The sequence below is a fragment of the Nothoprocta perdicaria genome, unplaced genomic scaffold (assembly GCF_003342845.1).
Source record: "Nothoprocta perdicaria isolate Ctin4 unplaced genomic scaffold, notPer1 scaffold_445, whole genome shotgun sequence".
Taxonomy (NCBI): Eukaryota; Metazoa; Chordata; class Aves; order Tinamiformes; family Tinamidae; genus Nothoprocta; species Nothoprocta perdicaria.
In genome coordinates this window covers 5,428-20,219 of record NW_020455694.1, presented here as the reverse complement: position 1 = coordinate 20,219, position 14,792 = coordinate 5,428, and the positions used below count along the sequence as shown (strand labels likewise).

The 14,792-nt window shown below is 60.4% G+C and overlaps 2 protein-coding genes across 2 annotated transcripts in view; one reads left to right on the top strand and one right to left on the bottom strand.

Annotated features, from left to right (window-relative positions):
* PRAG1 (PEAK1 related, kinase-activating pseudokinase 1) overlaps positions 1-9,901 on the top strand; it is a 13,801-nt gene extending 3,900 nt beyond the window's left edge. Inside the window, exons 4-6 of the mRNA XM_026046472.1 lie at positions 4,269-4,429; positions 6,438-7,162; positions 8,897-9,901. Coding sequence (XP_025902257.1) covers positions 4,269-4,429; positions 6,438-7,162; positions 8,897-9,895 — 1,885 coding nt within the window. The 3' untranslated portion in view covers positions 9,896-9,901. The remainder of the gene's footprint in view (positions 1-4,268; positions 4,430-6,437; positions 7,163-8,896) is intronic.
* Positions 9,902-11,747: 1,846 nt separating this feature from the next.
* MBOAT4 (membrane bound O-acyltransferase domain containing 4) lies at positions 11,748-13,492 on the bottom strand. Its single transcript, XM_026046488.1, has 3 exons — positions 13,374-13,492; positions 12,776-12,991; positions 11,748-12,657 (listed from the first exon to the last, which is right to left on the bottom strand). The coding sequence occupies exons 1-3, from the start codon at positions 13,490-13,492 to the stop codon at positions 11,748-11,750; spliced, it is 1,245 nt and encodes a 414-aa protein (XP_025902273.1).
* Positions 13,493-14,792: the final 1,300 nt, after the last annotated feature.

The following is a 14,792-nucleotide window of genomic DNA, read 5'->3' as shown; positions in this document are numbered from 1 at the left end:
TGGTGCAGCTTGGTCCCTGCTGTCACCTCCGTGGTGCAGCTTGGTTCCTGCTGGGACGCCTGTCTCCTGGGAAGGGCTGAGGGGGCCGTGCCAGCCGCCAGGGTAGCCAAGCGCCTGCACGGTAGCCGGTCGCCGTTGCCTCTGAGTCATCCCGAAGGCATTCCCGAGGGGAGGGGAGCTGCGGGCACGGAAGGCGTGCCGCCCGCCACCAGGATGTGCGGAGGAGCCGGGCGCGCGCGGGGCCGTGGAGGTGGGTGCCGGGCGGGCGCGCGCGGCGCGGTGCGGCGGGTCGCGGTGCTTGCCTGCGGTTTGGGCTCCGGCGAGCGTGTGGGCGCAGCGGCCGGGCGTTGCTGCCGTGCGCGGGCGCTCCTTGCTTTGGGGAACAGCCCTCTCCTTTGGCCTTCCTGGGCCGAACACCGAAGGGAGGGAGGAGATGTGAGGCGCAAGGATGACCTGGAGATGTTCTCCTTCTCCACCTGGGTCATCCGTGCTTGTCCGTGCTGCAGGAACTGCTGCAGGAACGTGGCGGATCAGGGATCAGCCCAGCGGCAGGCAGAGCGTGCCACCGTGCTGCTTTCCTCCTCCTGGCTCCCAAACTTGGGCAATATACTCCACTTCATGGTGCAAAATGAAGCCTGCTCACTTGGCTTCCCTGACTAAGCTTCAAGCTTGCATGCTGCCTTCAAACCGGTTTTGAAGCGGAGGAACAAAAAGCAAACGCGTGGCACACGAAGGGTTTCTTTTCCTTTTTGATGTTGTTTTGTTTTTCATCTCGGCTCCAACAGTTGAAAGCAGGGGAAAAAGCAACGGAGCAGATCAGTCCCCGGCAGGCACGCAGGCAACGCTGCTTCGCTCTCCTCAGGTTGGCTGAAGGCTGCTGCAGACAGCTCGCAAAGCCTCACACAAAGGGAGAACCATGGACCCGTGCCCGTTCCTCCCTATATAAAGACATTTTTGGGTCTCCTCTTTCCCCCATGGTTCCTCTTTTCCTGCTGGAGTGAAGGGTTCTAGATACTTCAGGTCTGCGTGGTCCCAGGGGAGGTGGAAAACGGTGGCTTCGCCAGAGGAAGGGGATTGCAGAAGGCAATCAACGGCTGGCGTTCCTCCAGGGCAGGGAAGGCAGTTGGGCATGGGATGAGCTAGGATCCCCAGGACTTGCACGTGCAATAGGGATCTGAAGGGGGCATGGGATGAGCTAGGATCCCCTGGACTTGCACGTGCAATGGGGATCTGAAGGCGGCATGGGATGAGCTAGGATCCCCAGGACTTGCACGTGCAATGGGGATCTGAAGGCGCTCCCCATGGGAAACACTCTGGTGTGGCCTTGGGTTGATGAGCTTCATGTTAGGAAGTGTCCCGATGGCAAAGGCAGCCTGGATTCCTGCTGCAAGTGCAACGGGAAGGTCCCTGACTTTGACCTTCTTCTCCGTGGTGGCATCATGCGTGGCTAACAGCAGTGCCGTGCTGTTTGGTCCGGGGYAAGGCAGATTTATTGTCATTGTCCAGATTCATTACTGTTATTATTATGCGTCCAGATTTATTGCCATTATCCCGGAATACCATTATCTGGGATGCTCTTGGCACAGGGAGGCGAGGTGTAGGCTTCTGGCCASGGCTGGGAACGTGCTAAAATCACTTGATTTCGGGTTTCCCCCGCTGGCTACGGGCGCGGGTAGGTGCAGACACGAGCCTCAGGTGCTGCAGGCTCCTCGCGCCGCCTCCAACCGCAGAGGAAGACGCGGAAAGAAGTGGCAGAGGAGGAGGAGGAGGGGGAAGAGCCATGTAATTATTCCCGTTTCACGACAGACAAGCAGCTGGCACAGCTTCCTCTCGCGGAGCAATTACGCTCAGCCATGTGTCGGGCTTGACGCTGGGAGAGCGGCTCTAATTGATCCTGGCTTTTCCCTTTGTCGTCGCCCGGCTCCGGGGTTTGCTTTCGGAGCCGGCGGGGAGGGAATCCCGCGGAGCCCGGGGCCAGCTCCGGGCTGCGCTGGCTTGTTTGCCCGCCCGTGCCTGCATCATTTATAGAGCTCACTGCCTCGGCCGTCTGCCTGAGCCCTGTCATTCCTGGGGGGCTCTTTTGGGGGCCCTTGTTTCATTCTGAGTGAAGAAAGTGGTTGTGATGAATGCAAAACAGCAGGTGTTTTGGAAAAAATCTGGCAAAAATCTGGAAAAAAATTGGCAAAATCAGCAGGTGTTTTGGAAACCCCTAAGCCCGACATTCAGCCTGGCTTAGGCTGCTTCCATTAGGGAGGATTGGTGGAGGGGCCGTCATTTGGCTCCCGTCTCCATCGAGAGGYGCGAGACACGGAGCAGCCGGCGCTGCTGGAACTCCTGGGGCTCCACAGGGCGCGAGCCGGGAGCACCCTCTGCTCACYGGCTGCCTTGGCGGGGAAACGCAGAGCACTGCACACGGGCTGCTTCCCTTGGCATAAGAAAAAAAAAAACCAAAAAAATACCCCAAACTGTGTTTTTGTGAGAGCACTGTTTGCAACATTGACCCGCACTGGGGAAATGGGGTGGATAAGTCGGCTGGAGGAGAGTGCTGGAGATGGGAAAGACGGGGAAGAGTGAGTTGGAGGGGTGGCCTGGACACATGAGCGAGTCGCACGGAGGCCGTCGACAACCAAGGGGATTGTACCCTTGCTGGAATGATCCACGGAGGTGGAASTGCTGCCTGCGGAGGTTGCTGCGCGGGGAGAGCTGCCTCCTTCCCGCCGCGTCCCCATGCGCTGCTCCACGGCGCAGCCTCCGGCGCCGCTCTCGGGGTCACCAGCTGCGCCTCCGGTGCTGAGCTCGGCTTTTGCAGGCGGCAGGTGAGTCAACCTCCCCGCGGGCCTCCGCAGCAGATCCGGGCTGGGATTTTAACCCATGCACGAGGCCCTGGAGTAGCTCACGGGCCCGGAGGGGGCTGCGGAGCGGAGGTGCTTTCCCGTCGGCCCTGCTGCAACATCCGACGCGAGGGGCAGGATGTCGGTGGCTCGCCGCGGCGCGGGGCAGGAACTGGGCTGGGGCAGGAGCCGGGAGGAAGCCGGGCAGAGGTGGGGCGGCGCGGACCTTGCACCGCGCGGCGCAGCGACGGCTCGGCGCGCTGCCGGCGCGATGGGGAGGGAAGCGCGGGGCCGTCGGGCGCCGCTGCTCYGCGGGGACGTGCCGGGCACGCGGCGGGAGGAACGCGGCACCAGGGGGGCGCTTTCCTGCGAAACCTCCTTCTCCCGCGGACGCAGGCGAGCCCTCCTTTCTTACCCAGGTGCGCCCGCCCGTGGGTTTCCTCCTTTTGGCTTTTTTCTTATCCGAGCTGCTAAAGGATAAACCTCTGAGCAAGATCGTTGGGGGCTAGCGACGTATTTTACAATGCATTAAGAAAAAAAAAAAGGAAGGAAGGATCTGAGCCCAGGAGGTGCTTGTTTTCCGCATTAATGCTAAGTGAGCYGCAAACCCCAAAGGCTCCCTCTTTCTGCCTCCTGTTTCTTTGCTATTTTCCCTTTATAAATGTGAATTATGCGGTGCACGTGGCGTTCTGCAGGTCGYCCCCAAGAGGGGACCAGCTCGCACGTGGCCGGCTCGCCGCCCGCTGCAAGATTCATGTCTTGGCCGCGCTATGCCCAGCGYGACTCCTCCTATTTTATTTTGCTTTATTTCTCCCTCAGCGCGATATTCCGTGCCTGCCCCGGCTGTTTCTGGAGCCGGGGCGGCCGAGGGCGCCGGGCACGAGTTTCCCCCGGGCTTCTAGCCTTTTCGGTGCCGCTTGGGAGAGCGGCCGCTTTGTCTCCAGGTGGGGCCACACTGCCTCCCGACCTTAGGACCAGAGGGGAAAACAGCCGTGCGCGCCTTTTGTTTGCCTCTCCCGGACGCCTGATTAGGAAACGCCGGATACCTTCCTGCTGGGGGAAGCTACTTTGCTTGCTTTCTTTCTTTTTTCCCCCTCCTTTTCCCCTCCTCTCCCGGCAGTGGGGGAAGTCGTAGGCGTTGCGTTGGAGGCTGCGCGGCTGGGCGCGCTCTTGTTTTCCCACGAGGAAACCAGGCTCTGATGCCCGGACTCAACTTGCCCTTCTGCAACGCGGGACGCTGCGCCCTTCCCCGGGAGCTTTGCTGCGGGGCGGCCCGAGAAGGGGAAGGAGGCAGCGCAGGACCTTGGTAATGAGGTGTAGGATGGGGCTGCATGATGTTGGCTCCGTGGTTTCCTCCTCTGCTCGAGCGCTGTTTGGTGACGGGGGTGGTTGCCGCGTGTCCCGTGCCCCTTGGCTCATCCCTGCTGCTCTCCGCAGGCATGCTCTGAAGATGGAGCCGGGCGGCGCTGAGCTGGAGAGGGCCAGCAGCAGCAGCTCCGCCGAGAGCCTCAGCCCGCCCTTCAGGAGTGTCCGCGGCAGCTTCACGGCCGGCTCCAGCGACAGCCTCGACTCGGACGTGCGGACCGGCAGCGATGGCGGTGAGCAGAGCGCGGGGCCCGAGGAAGTGGCTGCCCACATCCCGAGCAGCCGCGGAGCAGCCCGGCCCGTCTAGCCGCTGCGTCCGCCCCGCTGCTTCTCCGTGTCCTGGAGGTGCCCTCGATGGTGCCCTTGGGCCACGGAGCACTTGAGCAGGTTGCCCACGGAGGCTGGTGCCTCCATGCTCGGAGATGCTGTCTCCAAAGGTGTCTGCGCAGCACCCTGGTCAGCCTGCTGCAGGTGACCCACGGGAGCTGGGCCAGGTGATCTCCAGAGAGATCATAGTCCTTCCAACCTCAACCCTGCTGTGATTCTGCAAGATGAGGGTATCTGTTCAGCCAGCATCACCTTCTCCTTCTCCTTCTTCAACTGGTCCATGTCCAAAGCATTCGTCCTGTCATTTGGATAAAACCTCCATGGGAGAGCACTTGTGCTTCACCTGCATGTGCTTTGACCTGCACATGCTTTGTAGGTTGCAGGTAGCCTTGCTGCAGGAAGGACTCCCCTGATTCGAGGTGTTGCAGATGCAGTCTGGTGCTAGAGGTCATCTCTCCGTCTCACTGCACTCACAGCTGTTTCTTGAAGGGGAAAAAAAACCCTACGTTTGCTCCTTTAGTTGAGATCTAAAAATATTTATTATGAAGTCACCTTTTTCCTAAGTGTGTAACTGAGGCATGCACCAACACGTCCAGCAGCTCAGCAAGCATTTCCTTGGCAAAAGCAGCACCGCGTGGTGGAAGTGCCGTCTCTCCAAGAGCAACAATTATTTGTGGCAATAAAATCAAGAGCAAGAGCTCTGCAAACTCRTTTTCTTTTCCACTGCTAGGTGGGAATTTTCAGGTGAGACGGTGCCAGAAAGTTGTGTGGGGCAGAGGAAGAACCTCGTGGCTGAGCCGAGGGCTCTGCAGTGAGCTCTGCAGCTGCACAGCAGCTGATTGCTCCATGGTTGGGCATCCAGTGCAGACAGACAAGAGGGCAAGGACCATGGGCAGGCGTTAGCAGAGCTTGGGTTCATTGAAAGCCCCACCAGTCATTCAAATGGGGTAAAATACTCTCCAAAATAATTATGCCCTTTTTTTAAATCCCCCCTCTAGACCCCTCTGCTGCTTATTTGTTATATCTCCGTGACCTGAAGCTAGTGCCCTTATTTCAATGTAAAATTATATATATATATATATATTTACCATCTTTTTCCATGAGATGCAATGAGCTTCATCCATCTCTAGTCGAGCCTAGGTAAGAAGCAGCTGCAAGGAGCCACGGGCCCAAAAGCAAGTGCTGGTGACACACCGAGCTGCGTGGGGCTCAGCAATATCGCGGGACCTCTCAGCCAACAAATCCAAATATCACAGAACCATAGAAAACAGTGTTCAGGTCCTTATCATGGAATCATAGGATCCTTATGGTCGGAAGGGACCTTTCGAGACATATCCACTGGTGGAGGATGGATGGAGGCGCAAACTGGCCAGATCCAGGGCCTTCCTCTGGGATTCGGACCTTGCAAAGGAAAGAAAACCAACCAGGTTCCACGTCCTCCTCGGGCCGCTGCACGTGCGGCGTGAGTCACGCCGCGCTTATCGTGCCGTGGGGCTGCCGAGACGCCGCTCGGCGCGCAGCGGGCCTTGCCTTCAGCGTCTGCTGCCCGACGAGAACGCTTCGTTCTCACCACCTCGCTCGCCACGGCGCGCGTGAAATACCCGCCCTCCTTTTTTTAGTCTTTTGGGTTTTTAGTTCAGTTTTTTAGTTTAGTTTTTAAGGCGGCCGTCATACCTAACCTGCCTGCAAGACCTGCCGCATTAAGCTGGATGAAGCACCTACCCCGCTGGGCGCGGTTCTGCGGGGCTTAGTCCACGTCATGCTTTGGCTTTGGGTGTTATCCCCCTTGTGTCTGGTGGGTGAGAAGGGCCAAGGGGCTCTGCCGGGGGAGGCAACTTGTGCTGGCGATGGGGACGCGCTCCCGGCGCCCGTCCCCCCACCCACCGCCTGTCCCTCTGTGCTGTTGTCCCCTAGGACACTCGTYGGAGCCGAACCCCTCGCCGCCGGCGCGCGAGAGCCGAGCGTTTTCCCCGCTGCCCTTGGCCGGAGAGCCCCGCGAGGACAGCGCGCCCTCGGCCGCCGGCCACCCGCCGCCCCTGCCCCAGAAGAAGACGGTGAGCAGGGCCGTGTCCTCCCCGGACGGCTTCTGCTGGGGCCCGGCGGCACCGGCGCGGGCGGCCGGCGCGCGGCTCAACGCCAGCCACTCGGACAGCAACGTGTGCCTGCGCGAGGAGCCCGCCCTGGGCTACCCGGCGTGCCTGGGGGGGCCCCCCGGGGCCTTCTCCTCCTGCGAGTCCCTGGAGAGAGGCTCCAAGGAGAAGGGCTCCTGGGGCTCGGCCGCTAGCACGGGGAGCTGCGTGCCCAGCCGAAAGCCCGCGGCGCTTTCCTCCTCGCAGCTCAGCGTCTCCAGCCAGGCGTCGTCGGGCTCCAGCCTGCAGCTGCACAGCCTGCTCAGCAACATGGAGAGCAAGGAAGGGGTGTACGCCAAGCTGGGGCTCCTCTACGCCGAGTCCGTGCGGCGCCTGGCCGCCAAGTGCGAGGACGGCTTCATGCGGGAGCAGAAGGACGAGCTGCGCTTCAGCGAGAACAACTGGTCGCTCTTCAAGCTGACGTGCAACAAGCCCTGCTGCGACTCGGGCGACGCCGTGTACTACTGTGCCACCTGCTCCAAGGACCCCGCCACCACCTACGCCGTGAAGGTAAGTCCGCGGCTCTAACGGGCACGGCCTCCTCCCCATCTCCGGTTGAGGATGAGAGCCATAGGCTCCAAGCCACGCTGGGGGTCTGTAGGAAAGCTGGGATTGAGCCTCCAAGTCCTTCTCCCCAGCATGTGGATGGGACAGTAGGAAGCACCATGAGCGTAGGGTGCTTGTGCTTCTTGGTGCTTGTGCTTCTCATAACTGAAGATTGGCAGCTGAAACCCCTGCCAAAATTGCCATTCTCCCCCCACCCATTGCAGAAAATCCCTCGGGAGGAGCAGTTTGGACTAACAGTTCCAGCTGCAGAGCAGTAGGAACATCTGCTGCAGCCCAAGCATCTCCTCTCCAAATCTTTGCTCTCTAGAGAAATACTATATGRAAAACGCGGAGGCTTTCACCTCTGGCGACACAAGCTGATTAAAAGCTACGGCGAGGAACAGGCTGTTTCCTGCCTTTTAAGCGGAAGCTCTGGCCCAGAAACCACGCGGGCGCCTCTGATCTTGAGACTAGGCGCTTAAAGCCCCGGCAGGTCTCAGTACGAGAGTGCGGGGGCTGACGGAGAGGTGCTCCGCAAGGTCACGTCYGAAGGGTTTCCCCGCAAGTGAGCAAAACTCGAGTCCAAAACGGAGATTTTCCGTGCACAAAGTGCTCTCCCTCAAACCCGACTCTCTCCAGCATCCAATCGTGCGCATCCCGTGGACGTGGGGCGCAGAGCCTTCAGTTCCTGCCTTGATTCGGCCCCGGGGGCACCTCGTTCCTGCCGGCTCCGTGGGTTATTTTCCAAACCTCATACAACCTGCCAAGAAAGCACTGCCAGAGATGCGCTGAGCGGGGACAAAAGGCCCCGCTGAGCTGACTCCACCGGTGCAAAACCCCACGGGGATGTTTTAGCTAAGTGGTAACTTCAAAGCCGGTTGCTGCTGCGGGCACTAACTTCTTTTTGGACCGAAATCCACTCATCTGCAGTCTGCCCTAGCTCCCTGGAAATGCTCTTTCGGCCCCAAAAGCAGCCGGGGCGGGGGACACAGCAGAAGCCCCCCTGCCTCCGTGCTGCAAACGCGGGAGGGAGAAAGGGTTTTGCGCCCGATTCCGCACGCATGCCGGCCCCGTGCTCCGGGCTCTGAAACCTTTTTACGCTGAGCTGCGGCCCGGCCGCTGCTTCCTGCGGGGCACATGTAAACACGGCGCTGAATTCAAAAAAAGGGGGGGAAAAAGAAAAAAAAAGGCATATAATAGGAATGCCAGAAGGTCCGGGAGTTAATGGGTACCGCTATAATAAAGCTGGGCTTCATCAGTCCTTAATGGGGTCATAATGCTAAAAAACAGGGAAAAAAAAGAATAAATTCATGCCGCGTGGGCTTGAGAGAAACTAGACCGTAAATGATTTTTTCTTTTTTTTTTTTTCCTTCCCTGGAGTTTGCTGGATCTCACGTATTTCCGAGCTTGTTGCAAGCTCTCACTTTCTCCCCAGTGTTTTATTTTTTTCCCAGTGTGCCAATAGAGCAGACTTCGTGTCCGTGCTTTCCTTCGGAAGAGGAGAGTGGTTGCAAGGGGTGTGGAAGGGGTCTCCAGATGAGACAGGAGTCTAGGGATCCGCGGAGGACCCGGGTGGGAAGGGAGCTCCGCACATCCCCGTCCCCGCGTCGCTCCGGGCAGGACCACCCTGCTCACCTCCCTCGGGGTGTCTCCGTCGCTGACGGGCTCTGCTCAGCTTCTGCTCTCCCCTCTGCGCAGATCTGCAAAGCGGCGGCGGCGAAGGGGGCCGCCTCGTACTGCAGCCCCGCGGTGCCCGTGCACTTCAACATCCAGCAGGACTGTGGGCACTTTGTGGCCTCCGTGCCCTCCAGCATGCTGCTGGCCTCGGCTGGTGGAGCTGGTGGAGGCGCCGAGCACGACTGCGTGGTGGTCATCACGCGGGAGGTGCCCAGCCAGACCACCGCCGACTTCGTGAGGGACTCGGTGGCGCTGCACCAGGCCAAGCCCGAGCTCTACGAGCGCCGCGTCTGCTTCCTGCTCCTGCAGCTCTGCAACGGCCTGGAGCACCTCAAGGAGCACGGCGTCATCCACCGCGACCTGTGCCTGGAGAACCTCCTGCTGGTGCCCTGCAAGCCGCACGCGGGCTGCGCCAAAGCCAAAGATGACAAACACTTGCCCCGCCTCATCATCAGCAACTTCCTGAAAGCCAAGCAGAAGCCAGGAGCTGGAGACTCCAAGCTGAAGAAGAGCCAGGCCCGGCTGGCCCCGGAGATCGTGTCGGCCTCGCAGTACAAGAAGTTCGACGAGTTCCAGACGGGCATCCTCATCTACGAGCTGCTGCACCAGCCCAACCCCTTCGAGGAGAAGGTGCAGCTCCGGGAGCAGGAGTACAGCGCCGAGGACCTGCCACCGCTGCCCAGCCTCTCCATCTACTCGCGGGGGCTGCAGCAGCTCGCGCGCCTGCTCCTGGCTGCGGACCCCATCAAGCGCGCGCGCATCGCCGAGGCCAAGCGCATGCTGCAGTGCCTGCTCTGGGGGCCCCGCAAGGACCTCGCCGAGCAGCCGCCGCGGCGGCGCGACGAGGCACTGCGCAACTGGCTCGACGTGAAGCGCGCCCTGCTCATGATGAAGTTCGCCGAGCGCGCCACCGATGCCGAGCGCGCCGTCGAGCTGGAGGACTGGCTCTGCTGCCAGTACCTGGCGGCCGCCGAGCCCGCCGCCCTGGCGCGCACACTGCAGCTGCTGCAGCTGCTCTGACGGCGCCGCCGGCAGCGCCTGCAACCTCGCCCCGCTTGCAGGGCATAATTATTATTATTATTATTATTATTATTATATATTTGGGGGGGTAAGGTAAGTCTGCGGACTAATAAAGTCCTGCCTGTGTGTGCGTGCGTTTCTACTGAGCACCGCGTTCTGGAGGTGATTCCTGCACCCTGGAGGTGATTCCTGCGCCCGGGGCCGCCGCTTTGCTCCCCTTTGTCCCGGAGCAAGGTCCTGCCTGGCGTGGTGGGTAGCAGCGTGCCTGTTCCGCAGGGAACGGGAGCCSCGGTGCGGACGCTGCTCTGGCACGGCGGGAAGGTCAGGGCACTCTCGGGCGCTCACCCGCTGGCGGCGGGTGATGCGGCGCGCTGGGAATTACCCCTTGTAAAGTTAATGAGATGGAAAATCCCCGCTGTGCCTCCCGAGGCCCCGGGGAGAAGCCGGGGCCGGCGGCTCCGTGTTGCTGCTGCTTCCCTGTACCCGCGGCTCGTCCTGATGCTGCCGTGGGAGAGCTGGCCCCTTCCAGCCCAAGTGCACAACTCTTCTCCTGCAGCCTTGATGCCCCTCCAGAACCAGCGTGCTTTCCAGGAGGAATTTTCAAATTCCTCCCCTCTCCCCCCACTTTTTTTTTTTTTTTGTGTGAATCTTCTCCAGGCTCCTCACCTGGATCTTTATCTGTTGGGCTGCGATTGCTGCTGCTCCCGCCGGGAGCGAGCGCGGTGCCTTGGCCGGGCACCCATTTCGGATGGGTTTCCCCCCAATCCCCGAGGGAGGAAGCCTTGCACGTCGCTGCCTGCTAAAAAAATGCGGGCTGGCTCCAGCTGTGGTCGTCAGGGACTTCTTTTTCCTGTGCTGGCTTTTCCTGCATCTAGCTGCTGTGCCCGCTCCCCTCCGGTGGGGACATGAACCAGGAGCCTCCTGCTCCATGGACCATCCTGGACACGTTGCTGTCCAGCAAGGAGTGATTAAGGAGTGATGAAGCAGCTGGAAAACGTGCCTGAAAGGAGCCCAACGTGTTCGGCATTAGCGGGATGAAGAAATGGCTGGATTTGTTGGCCAGGATGTGGGGAGCAAGTTGGAGGCGGCTCTGCAGCGCAGCGCCCAAGGCTGCAGGGAGAGATGGGGCAATGGCAAGCGCAAGCTGACCACGGGGAGATGGTTTATTTGAGGAAAGARGCTTGCAGGGCTTGGGACTGAAGATGTGGCCAGACGTGCTGCTAGCCCACATAAAAAGCACGTGTTGAGATGCATTTTGTGTGCTAAGGTTCAGCCTAGTGAAAACCACCGGCCCTGATGCAGACACTGTGTCGGGGAGAGTTTAGCGCTTTCAGCTGTGTTGGGATGTGGTGGCTTTAGGTTCCTCCTTTCATATAAACGATCTCTGAGCTCCCTCTGTGGCCTCCCATGCCAGCAGCTGCTGCCTGAGCTTTGCAGACCCAGACTCGTCTATCTTGGTGGTATTACAGAGCGCGGAAGGGGCTGCTTCTGGTCTCCTGCTACCCCCCAGAGAGCCCCCTTCCCTGTGCTCCTGCCGGCCTTTGCCTGCACCCACCTCCCAGCCCCAGGGAAGTCAGGTCCCCAGGAGGCAGACACAGCTCTTGACTGACGCCCTGTGTACACATAAGAGTTTGGGGGCAGTGGGTGCCGCACGTTTTCTTACCCGGGGTGAGAATGAGACAACCACAAGGCGGTCGGTGCAGCCGGGAGCTCTTCTCTGCACCACTCCTGCCCTGCTCCAGAGCCACCCTGCCTCTCCTGCTCCCTCCCCGCCTGCAAAGCGCTGCAGAGCCCCCTTACCTCGTGTGCTCGCTGCTGGGGACACTGCCCAGCTGGCCGCACCAGGACGCGGTCAGGTCCGCGGCGCTTTCCCGGCGGGCAGCAGCAGCAACACGAGGCCGTAGGCGAGGGGCAGGACGCTGCTGGGGGACGCCCAGAGCCGGCGGAGCTCGCGGAAGCTCTCGGTCTCTACGGCCACCAGGACGTAGGAGATGATGAGCTGGGTGAAGAGCCAGGTTGCGCCGTAGCAGAGGAGCCTGGCTGCGCAGCAGGCGGCGCGGGCGCGGAGGAAGGYGTGCAGGCGGTAGTCGGCCTCCACCATGAGGGCCCAGCACAGGAAGCCGAAGAGCTGCCCGGGCTGCAGGCCGTGCCACCAGGCCGAGAAGGCGAAGGTGGCGAGCAGCGGCCGGGCCGGGCAGCGCTGGAAGACAAGCCTCCTCAGCCAGCGCGATGTGCTCCTGTTCCACGTGCGGGCGAACACCGCCACGCGGTTGGTGCTCTCCAGCGCCCACAGGTCGCTGCCCGCRACGTCCCCCTGGCCGGCCTCGGGCCCCAGGCCGGCGGCCTCCGCGAGGGCCTCGTCCAGCAGCCACTGCGAGTAGTAGGCCAGCCTGAAGAGCAGGGCTTGCGCCCACACGCTGAGCACGGAGCCGAGGCCAGCGCGGCCCTGCACGGCGGCCAGCGGACCCTGCAGTGCTGCACGCAACACGTGCAGGGCCAGCGCACAGAGGCATCTCCGGCCAGCAGCCCCTAGCCGGTGGTGGGAGGCGAGCGGGAATTCCACCTGGGCCTGGAACCTCCGGAAGGAGCACAGGGGGCCTCCTAGGAGGGCTGGGAAYGAGAGCAAGTAGCTGCAGAGAGGCAGCGCTCGCTGCAAAACACCCTGGCCGGGCGCAAGGGTCACGGTGCCTTCATGGACATCCAGGGCCACCGAGGTGACTTTCTGGGTCAGCAGCATGATGGCAGAGAGGACAACAGCCGGCCTGGAAGGAAAACAGCCAGGAGCTGCAAGCTTGCCAGGCTCGGGGGCTCTCCATCCCGCCGGAAAACCCGGGAGGGCTCCAAGCTCTCCGAGGGGAGCGGGAGAAAGGACGGACATACCTGGTATCCTGCGGGTCCGGCACCTGGCTCCGCAGGCCCAGGTGGCAGAGCGTCTGCCAGGACATCTGGAGGCCGAAGGCCCAGCTGTGGACACGCGCTGGGCTGGCCAGGAGGAGGAGGAGCACAGAGGCGGCCGTGGGGATGAAGAGCAGCGCCGCGTAGCCGCCCGTGGACACGGTGGCCAGGAGGCATCCTCCAGCGAGCAGGGAGACGTACCTGGAATGTGAGGGATGCCCTTTGGCTGCCTCCTAGGAGAAATGGGGCTCGAAAGTCCTGCTCCYCCCGGCCTCCCTGGTGCCCCAGTGGTTCATCTCTTGGCCCATCCATTGGGCCAAGAGGCCACTGGGGCTGTTGTGGCTACAGCTCCCGTTCTCTGCCTTGTTCCCTTGCCCACGGCAACACCCRCCCTGACAGCACAGGAAGAGCAGACAAGGCTGTTTCGGGGTCCCAAACTGGCCGCACTGGTCAGTTTGGGACCCCAGACTGGTCCCGGGCTGCGCGTATCTTGCTGCACCTCTGTGCAGGACCCCCTGAAAGCCACGAGCGATGAGCTCCACCACGTGGGCGATGACCACGGCAGCTGGAGATGAGCCCGTACCGCGCAGCTGGAGAGCAGCGCCGCGGCGCGCAGAGCCGGTGCAGGAGGGCGGCGAAGGGCAGAGCCGCCAGCTGGTAGGAGGCYACGGTGCCAAGGACCAGCAGCTCTGCCCAGCGCATGGAGCCGCTCGCTTCTCTGACGTCCCAAGGCCGGGCGAAAGGACCGCGCCGCCTCCTCTTTATACACAGCAGGGCCGCCCCACCAACGCCCCGTAACAGCAGAGCGGGGCCAAGGAAACGGAGGCATCCGCAGCGAGGGCAGCAGGGTGTTTGCGTTGGCCCCACGGGGCTCCTCCGTCGCCAGGGTTTATGTGGAAAAAACGTTTAGGCTCGCTATTTGCTTGAGCCACTGCCCTGGGGAGCGCGCGACGCAACCAAGATAAGAGCCCCTGTGCATTGCCAGGTGCATCCGGGGTGGCAGGGATACAGATTTCCCCTTCCAGAGACGAATGCCTCGGAATAATTGGTTGTATGATCATCAAAAAAAGGAATCTCAATTCTAAAAATTACATGAAGGCTGACATTTCTGCACGTTTCTACTCTTCAGCAGCTTGGTAAAGCCTAGGAAAGGTTTTTTTTTTTCTTTCCATGAGATTAAGCGACTCTGCGGAGCAGTGGGAATTCCAACATTTGAGCATTTAAATTTTCATTTAATGCCAAGCACCCCCCAAGACTATCTCAAATTTGCAAGAAAATTGCTCCACCTAGAGAGCAAAGGATTGAACTGTGCAAATTCTGCATTTAAAAGGGGAAGACGAGCCGAGTTTCTGAATTGCTCTGCTGCTTTGGCCGTCCCTGGGTTCACATATTGCCTCTGGASATGGTCAGTACAGAGCAAGCTTAGGTTGCAAGATGTCGGTTACCCCTTGGACTTYTGAATCCCTTGGGGTTTTTCCAAGGCTGATGGCATCTATGGGAACAAAACCCCACGGAAACACAACAAGAAAGACTTGCCGCCGAGAAGCTGGCTCTTTGTTTGTGCAAGGTCTATATTAAGAGCAGGCCACAGGGTGTTTGCAGTGACTACGGACAGCACTATAGAGAAGCTTCTTGCATGCCATTTTGAGCACGCGTGGCATGCAGCAGTGCCCTGGTTTCCATCCATCCTGCCATGATGACCCATGGGGGCCATCATTGACTTTGCCCAGCAAATCAAATATTTTTCAAGCCCTTTGCGGTGCCTGTTTGAGCCATTCACTGCCATGGTGCCACAAAAATCCCCTTGCTTTTAGGGAAGCAGAAAGGATTTTCCCTGGCAGCGTGTGCTGGAAACTTGACACACTGCATGGTCCTCTCCTTTTATACCATTAGATAGGGGAGCAGGAGAGAGAGTTTTAGCTGCTTCATTTCTACGTACCACCAAATCTTCTTTTCTGAAGGATGAATTGCTTGGCAATACAGCAGGTGAGAAGAGCAGGAT